Source organism: Chelonia mydas, chromosome 18 (assembly GCF_015237465.2).
Source record: "Chelonia mydas isolate rCheMyd1 chromosome 18, rCheMyd1.pri.v2, whole genome shotgun sequence".
NCBI classification, from domain to species: domain Eukaryota; kingdom Metazoa; phylum Chordata; order Testudines; family Cheloniidae; genus Chelonia; species Chelonia mydas.
Window position 1 is genome coordinate 19907389 of NC_051258.2, and position 8342 is coordinate 19915730.

At 46.6% G+C, this 8342-nt stretch overlaps 1 protein-coding gene across 3 annotated transcripts; it reads left to right on the forward strand.

The window, feature by feature from the left end:
• The first annotated feature begins 639 nt into the window (after nucleotides 1-639).
• SMIM1 (small integral membrane protein 1 (Vel blood group)) lies at nucleotides 640-7225 on the forward strand. Of its 3 annotated transcripts, XM_037881104.2 has the most exons (5): nucleotides 640-2066; nucleotides 2155-2232; nucleotides 4203-4276; nucleotides 4516-4651; nucleotides 5905-7225. In XM_037881104.2, the coding sequence occupies exons 4-5, from the start codon at nucleotides 4548-4550 to the stop codon at nucleotides 6035-6037; spliced, it is 237 nt and encodes a 78-aa protein (XP_037737032.1). In that variant the 5' UTR covers nucleotides 640-2066; nucleotides 2155-2232; nucleotides 4203-4276; nucleotides 4516-4547; the 3' UTR covers nucleotides 6038-7225. The 3 variants fall into 3 exon arrangements, with proteins under 3 accessions (XP_037737032.1, XP_037737033.1, XP_007070285.1); XM_007070223.4 differs by lacking the exon at nucleotides 4203-4276 and having other exon boundaries at nucleotides 645-2066; XM_037881105.2 differs by lacking the exons at nucleotides 2155-2232; nucleotides 4203-4276 and having other exon boundaries at nucleotides 641-2066.
• The last annotated feature ends 1117 nt before the right edge of the window (nucleotides 7226-8342 follow it).

The following is an 8342-nucleotide window of genomic DNA, read 5'->3' on the forward strand; positions in this document are numbered from 1 at the left end:
TGTACCTTATTGCCATTGATAACAGCAAACTAGAAACCTGCCTTTGTGACCAAAATTTTAAACCAGTTCCATAATCAATGTGATGATCACCTCCTTGACATGCACATGATTATTCCTTCTAACTAACAGAACAGGTCAAATACCCTAATATCTACTTCCCGGAAGACTTCCCTGTGTGCATCATGCCAATTCCGTGCTGTCAGCAGGTAGCTCCAAAGCCAGTTACAAATCGAAGTTGCATGTTTGTGTTTTACCCCAACCAAGAGCCACACTTATGAATTTCCCATTGGACAAAGTTATTCCAAATGCATAGAACAGCCTCCTCATCTGTACGAGATTTCTGGCTGAATTATGTCACAGTAAATAAAAGGTCTGGTTCTCCAGGGCCTGGAGCTTGTGACCTCATCTACACCAGTGTAAAGTGGTGATGAAACGCTGCCAAATTAGGATTCTCCACTCACTTGTACCATTTCACTCCTACTTTGCAAAAGGGCACAGGGTGACAAGAGATTCAAACCCAAAGCCCTTAGGAAGGCTAAGGATACAACCTCTCCGCTACAGAACAGAAGAATAAATTCACAACTCAGATGGTTGCCTCATAGTTATTTGGAAATGAAATCCATCCCCGTGTGACAGTCCCAGCCCTTTGCCTGGAGTTCTACAATGCTTGCTTCCAGAGGTCTATTGCAAAGGTCAACCAGGCTAAAGTACATTTTCCTCGTCAGCTTAGCACAAGGCTGAATCTCCATGACTAATGTCTGCCACTGCCCTCTTCAGTCTGATCTCTGCATTTCTCTAGGTGGTGTCTTCACACAGCTGAATGTCTCTTGGAAAACACCATTGCCGATGGTAGTGAGGGATGTGCCATTGCTTTTCTCTTCAGTTTTAATATTTCTAATACAACCAAACACAAAATCAACTTCCTTTTTGCATTTCTCTGTGAACTGACTACTGATGAGAGATGCTGGACTAAGGGTCCTACATGGGCAAGCTCCGGAGAACCCTGACATTGGGCCTCCACTCCAGGCTGGAGTGGACTACCTCTGAGGGCAAGACAGGAGTTAATTTCTTAGGCCCCTTCAAGCTGTGCCCTCTCTGCTGAGATGGATGATCTAGCTGCCAGTTGTAAAGGTGATTTTGGGATGCTGACACCTGCCCACTCAGTACTGAACTGGGGCTACTGCCTGATTTCAGACAGGGCACCAGACAGCCTTCAGTTGGAAACAACAGACCAGAGCTGCATTGCAGCAACCAATCTGGCTGTGTGAAAGGCTCTGTATCCCATCAGCAACCTTCCCCCGAGCTGTCCAGTTCCCTAATCTGCACCATTAAAGAGAGAAGTACAAGTGTAGGATTTTGCTTCAGACTGATAGTGCTGACTAGATCTCTGGTGCACTGTACCTATTCTGATCTCATAACACTGATGTAAATCTGGAATAACTACATTACGTCAATGGAGGACAGAATGAGAAGCTCTGGATCTAGCCCAGGAGGAGTAAGGGCTGCGGGCAGGATTTCAGGGATTACAGAATATTCAAGAGTTTCCCCTGCTTGCTGTCCAGCTTCTCCCAGGGCCGTGCACACCTTTCACTGGAATCCCAATGCTGTGATGGCACTGAGGTCAGAATGCTGAAATAAAGGAAGGGCCAGGTCCAATGGTCAATGTTTCTGGTGGTAACCCTTATACTCCTTCCTCAGATCAAGTCTCTGGCATGCATTCTCCATTGCATGCACCTCATTTGCCTTCAGATGGAGTGGGGTTAAAGAATTTGCATGTGGGAACTGTGGAAATTTTGCCCCAGCAATTTTGCTGCTTAGGTCAGAATGTACGGAGTCAGCCAGCTGTAGCTGGCACCTGTGTTTTTGTGCTGAAAGGCTCTGAACTGATGGGCCCCGCCTCCTTCCCTGCGCCTCCTCTAATCTTGGTTTAACACAACAGCACACGCAGGAAACACCGAGGCTCAAAAGCTCACAATCAACCCAGCAAGGAAAGAGCTAAAGGCAAAGGGTTATTTTTCTCCAAGAAACAGCGTGGAGCAGAGTCAGAGAAGGACTTTGATCCTCAGGTGAGAGCATGCTGCAGCTTTAAACACAGTCTCTGGCAAACTCGCTTTTCTTTTCTTACTTTTTTTCACTTTTCCACCCAATTTTCAGGGGTAGACTTGCTGAAGCCCAGCTCTGCGCAGACGTTAGGAGGAGAGGAGGAGTGTAAAATCCAAGCCCATTCCAGTGGTAAACTACTTTTTACTGGTTGGTTTGGGGGAAATGGAGAGAGGCAATATGGCTTCATTTTAAAAATCTCTCAGCCAGAAGTAATGTGTCTGCTCTAGCCAACTGGTCAATATGTTATTTGAATATAGTGATCACTGGAGAGGATGTGACACCTTTGGATCTGGAAATCATACAGAAGGCAGCTAGGCAGACACCTGAAAGGAGCAGCTCCTCAACATCCCAAAGTGCAAGGACTGACGTTGTGCTGGGTCCTTCCCTGGGACTTTAAAGGAGAGTAGGCTCCTTTGTCACCCCTGTACAGGGACAATGGCTTTTATTAGTGAAAAAAACACCATCAGATTGAAACCCAGGGGCCAGGTTCCCAGCGGGGCTGCAGCTGCAGAGCGTTGCTCCAGCAGCACAACGCAGCCGTATAACCCAGCGAAGTCAGGCAGTGGGGCGTCCCCTGACATGGAGGAATCCTCTTGTGGCACAGGTGCCTCCTGCCTGCACAACTTCCCCTTCTCCAGCACAGGAGGTGCAGCCTAGCAAAGAGGAGGCTTGTCCAGGACACTGTTGTGTCTGGCTGTTAGTCTGGGATAGTCCTGTGTGGCCTCTGGAGATGGGTGTAAATTAGAACAGCCTTCAGGCTGCTCTAACCCACTTTCCAGCAGCGCCAAGATTGGACAAATGCTAAAGTGGATTAAAGCCACCTTTGACCCAATCTGATCCGGCTGGTCAAAACGGGGCATCTTTAAAAATGTAAAAATATTTTGAAAAATTCCTCACAATATGCCAGGCTCATGCCAAGTTGCAGATGATAGTAAATGTTTCTAAAAACCTGCACTATGCTACAGGGATATGCACGAAGAGGCATTTAGATTGCAGAGCCAGAACTCTGAACGGAGCTGCTGGGTCTAATCACTAACATGGTACGTTAGCAAACACCAGTGCGATTGCTGGCACTAGCAGGCTTAGAATTTAGACCTTAATCAGGGACATTGTTATGTCAGCAATGCCAAGAACGTAAAGTCCTCTATTTACAAAACATAGGCTAGGGTCCAAGTGAAAATAATCACAGTTAAAAGGGCAAATTGAAAATACCCCCCAGGCAGCATAATTCCTCTCGGTCCTGCCCCATCTTCTCCTTCCCAGTTCTGCCCCATCTCTGTTCCAGGTCCCCTTTCTTTCCCAGACACACGTCAATTAGTTGCATTTCTAGTTTTCTTTTGTGCTGCTTCCCATAGGGCCACTCTTTCTTCTAGCTCCCTTCTGCCAGGCATGGCTGTCTCACAGCACTGGGTGCTGCGCGCCGTGTCTCAGGAGCGGGAGGGCTGGGTCATAAAGGAGGTGGCAACAACAGGAGAATTTTAAAATTACTGCAAATTAGCTGCTGTAAAGCGTTATCTGTTAAGTGCCGATGGCGTGTTCTCTACAAGGCACAAATATCTGGTACTCCCAGTCTGGAAGAGCTTATGACATGAGAAACAGACAACCTGCATTGCAAGACCGAGAGTAAGGAGTAACTTTAGATAACTCAGTCTTGGTGAGAATTTTAGGTAGGCTTCATAAAATAAAATTTTACATTTCTGTAGGGGGACCTTTCACCATAAGAATCCCAATACGCTTCAAAAACCATGGGACATACATACATCTCCTTACTGAAGTGCAGACACCTCTGGGGTGTGGAGGGCAGCAGCTAGGCAGTCCTTACTCTACAGGGAGAGGGGGCTCTTAAGCCTTCCAAAGATTTGTGGGTGTTTGGAATCTGGACCTGAATCAAATATATAAGATTGAATGACTTGATGGAGCTTTTCACCCCAGATTGTAGGTTTATTTGCTTGGGTGAATTGGTTTGATAGTCTCAGTCTAATTCCCAGTGAACAGGTATTTACACATCAAATTATCACGAGCCCAATTGATTGATGTACTTAGATCAATAAATGGAATCTCAGGAGTGGTTTCACAGTCACCCATCCACTTTTTTTTAGGCTTGATCAAAGTTCCCGTTCAAAGTCCTGTCAGACTTTTCAGGGGGATTCCGTTTTAACCCTGATAGTAATTGGTACGTATAGCTGTCTCACTACTTTATGCCTGTATTTCTCATTAGTCTTGACAGCTATTGATCTGGAGTCAGTAAGAGAGTGTAACCCCACATGGTCATGCCCGGTGTCACATCATTGACTGTAATTGTCACTTTCATAAGGAATAAAGGAGAATAAACAAAAGTTAGGAAACTGCATTAAGTTTTTCCTCTTGTCAAGGCATCAGCTTAGTTTGTATCTGCCTTTGCCTCTTTCCTAGAGTCTTTTTCCTTCAACCTTTTCCTTGGAAGGATGCAGCCTCAAGACACAGGTGTTCAATACAGCAGGTGGAATGACAGTAGTCGTGATGAAGTCAGTGTGAACACATCCACTGCTGAGGTGTCGGGATGTAAAAGGTGAGACCCCTGTGGCTCGGCTGCCTAAGAGGTGTAGACTCAACAATGCACACAAGAGGAATAGCTGTCCAGAACCTATTCCTCTTGCCAAGGTGTTCCTCGTGAGCTATGGAGGCTCCCTGCAAGCCCTCCTGTCCTTCTCCTTAGCCTTAGAGAGTCTGTCAACCTTTTATCCCTCTGTGCTGGAATTACAGAAACCCACATGGTTTGACTGCCCATGGTCAATCAGCAGAGTAGCCCTACATCCACCATACATGGTCCTAGAACCAGACACACTGTTCCCCAGGATCTACCAACTGCATTTCTGCAAGGCCAACACAGATCATCTCCTGGAAGATAATGGAGTCAAATCTTCCAGGATTGTCTTTGTCTCTCAGTTTAACTAGCAGCGCCGAAACACACAAAGGTTCCAATCATACAGTGCCACTGTTGTCAGTGAGATTAGTGCCTGAGTATTGATTGCCGAATGGGAACCAAACTTGGAATTTTTAAAGCAGAGAAATTGGGCTCTACTCACAATCTAGCTGAAGTTACAGATATAGCTGGCTGCCACGTTACTATTTTAAAAGCTAAGATGTCTGTACACAATTCTAAATAATTCCTTTGTTCTAGAAAATTGCAAACAGTGACTGAGTGGCTTACAGCATCGTGATTCTTTCCTCCACTCACCCTAACGCATGGAAAGGAAGAGAAATACGACCTTTCTCTCCCCCCATGTAGACTCTGTAACAATAATAGTAACATTTATTTCTCTAACGCCTTTCCCCCTAATGTGTTTTACAATAAACTAGAATCACTTCACTTGCCACTAAAACCAGCCACCTCTGGCCGGAACACAGCCACGCTACACAACAGTTCAGGAAGTGCAGTGAAGAATGTTGTGTTGAACAGAAGCTTCAGGGAAGGTTGAGGGGGACAAAGTTTAATTACTCCAGGTGGACTGTGCCCTGAATTAGGGCTAAGATTTCTACTCTGAGGAGAGATGCTGTAAAATCTTCAGTGATCACAAGCAGTCAGGCCCTGGGTTTTATATTTCAACCAGGAGATGGCACAGCCCTCACAGCCCTTTTCACAGGGCAGCTGATCACTAGTGACTGGGTGCCACCTCCTGAATCACCAGCACCACTTCCAGTACCAACCTGGAGTTTGACAGCAGATCTCCCAGCCAAATAGCAAACCCAGTCAGCTCTACTTAGCCTGTTAATGCAGCCAGGATGACTACAGTTGTTCCTTATCCCTGTTTATCTCCCTAGAATCTACACTAAGCTGTGCACTGGGAAAATCGGCATTGCAGTTAAAGTGGTTGGAGGAAACATCCTCTTTTGGACGGTTTTTGTCATTGGCTACGTGACAGGTTACTATGTGCACAAGTGCAAGCAGAAGTAACAGTGAAATTCACCGGCAGGACCCCAGGCCTGGATTTCTCTGGTGCGGTAATCCCAAACCTCCCTGTCCAGTTCCCACCCCCAATCAGGCAAGTCACCAAGCATGCATGCAAGATGCAGGAATCTTCACTATGTGTCAGATGAGCACGCAAAAAGGACCATCAGCATCAGCGAGGCGCACAAAGCCAGCGCTGGATGCAGCACGTCTTGCTGCCTACGAGAGAACCGATCGTACAGTCGCAGCTGAAGGCTCAACAAAGGCAAAGGAGGAACAAGAAAGGGACGTTCTCTCCCTCATGAATCAGCAAAATGTGCTGTTTCCAAAACCTGTCACTGCTGCCAAAATGCCCTGTATTGCAATGAGAACTCCTCCCTGGTCCTGCGGTTTCCATCCTTACCCCTTATGACACCCCCATCAGCAGGGGATCTGGGTACCGGTTTTGCATGGGCATGTTTTCTATGAGCTTCTTAATGGCATCTGCATACCTCCTGGAACATCCACATGCATGTGAAAATACCTCCGTTTTGTGAGCACGTAATGGGTAGCTGTGTGAGCAAACCTGTCACTGGGCACCCAACCCGTTTGTGCACCTGATTGCACGTGCAGGAGACTTTAATCCAAATTCCTTAGCAGTCACTGGAGCCCTTTGTTGATCGCTGGGTCGACACACACACGCTTCTATTTGACTATGACTTTTCCAGGAGCAAGGTGCTGCTCCCTTACATTTGGGATCTTTCTCTTTTCAAGCCCTTATTTTCTAGCCCACACTTTACTAGAGGCTGCGAATGCAGTGCCTGGATTCACAGGATTTGCTGAACCAACCTTTGAAACTTCTTTATGCTCTATCAGTCACGTCAGCCAGGAAGATTAAAGGCTTTTGCACACAACCCCTCTACTAACTCTTCAGGAAGGCTGCATGCCAGCTCCCAGCGTAGCTGGGTTCATTATAAACCAGTGTGATGGGAACTTTTATTTTAATCATAACCTCACTGGCTTCCCCCTGCAAAGGAACCGGTTGCTCTTTATAATCATGTTAATGTTTCCTTTAGAAAACTCTCTTCCAGGCCAGGGCTCTCCCACAGCCTGTTTTATAGGATTTTCAAACTGTGCAGCAGGCATGTAAAGCTCTGCATATTTCTGCAACAAAGTCAAATTGTTTTAAACAATAAAAAGGAGATTTAAAGCCAACAGGCTGCCCATGTCTCTGATCAGTGCTGAAATATGTGTCTCAATGGAAAGGCATATACAGGGGAGACTACTGAAGTGTATCTTGCTGTCTTAGATTAATTTCCTGTGAACTGCAGCTTGAATAGGAAAGGTCAGGGAACTCTACTCTTGGAGCTCCCTGGGACTGTACATTATGTATTTGGGGTTCAACTAATTGAAGGTCCAGGGCTCCCCGCAAAGAGTCTGGGTGGGATCCAAATTCCAACCCCACCCCACCCAAGGCAGAAAGATTTGAGCTCATGTCTCTTCTAAACAATCCTGACAAGAATAATTCACCCCATCTGAGCACAACCCCAATTCCGATCCTCCAGGCAGGCCCTGCTGGTAGGTCTAATCTAAGATGTGCATTAACGCTTTCCCAGGCACGAGGTGCACGCATGCAGCCTGGCCTGACACAACCAAGCAAAGGGGAGAGACTGATGCAGTAATTTCAGGGATTTAGTTCACAAGCCTGGTGCATTAGCCAAAGTTATGCAGATTCTGTTCTCTTTCCCCCACTCAAGGCTGTTTGAAAACAAAATGGTGGTAGGCTGTTGTTCTCTTCATGTCATTTTCATCAGCATATCCCTCTCTTCTTCCCCGGGAGGCAGGGTTCCCTCAGGCACATGCTGCTTTTCCTAACTTCTGCTTCCTTCCCTCATTCCCCACTGGACCACAGCCCATGCAATGGAGCCTTTCGACAGGATGCTTTTAAGAGCAAAGATGCTGAGTCAACCCAGATCTGTGCTGTGGAAGGTCACACAAGGGAGAGGAAAAGCATTTGAGCAACGCTGTCAGCAATATGTTTACAGCAGTATCTATTGCTCTGGATGGACTGGCCCAGGATGCATCTGTGGAAGAGACAGGCCAGCCCCCACATCGAACAGTCAGAGAAGCCACATTAGATAGCACAAACTGTAAACTAAAGCAGCACTGAGTATTTTATTTACCAAGGGGTCTGTTTGGTTTTTTTAAGTCACTGGTAAAGAATGAAACCTGATCAGCAGCCTTGGGGGCAGTAGGGCAACACAGAATGGGGCACTGGGTCAGGGCAGGTGCTCTGGAGACTTCAGGGTAACAACAGGATGAGACAAGGGAG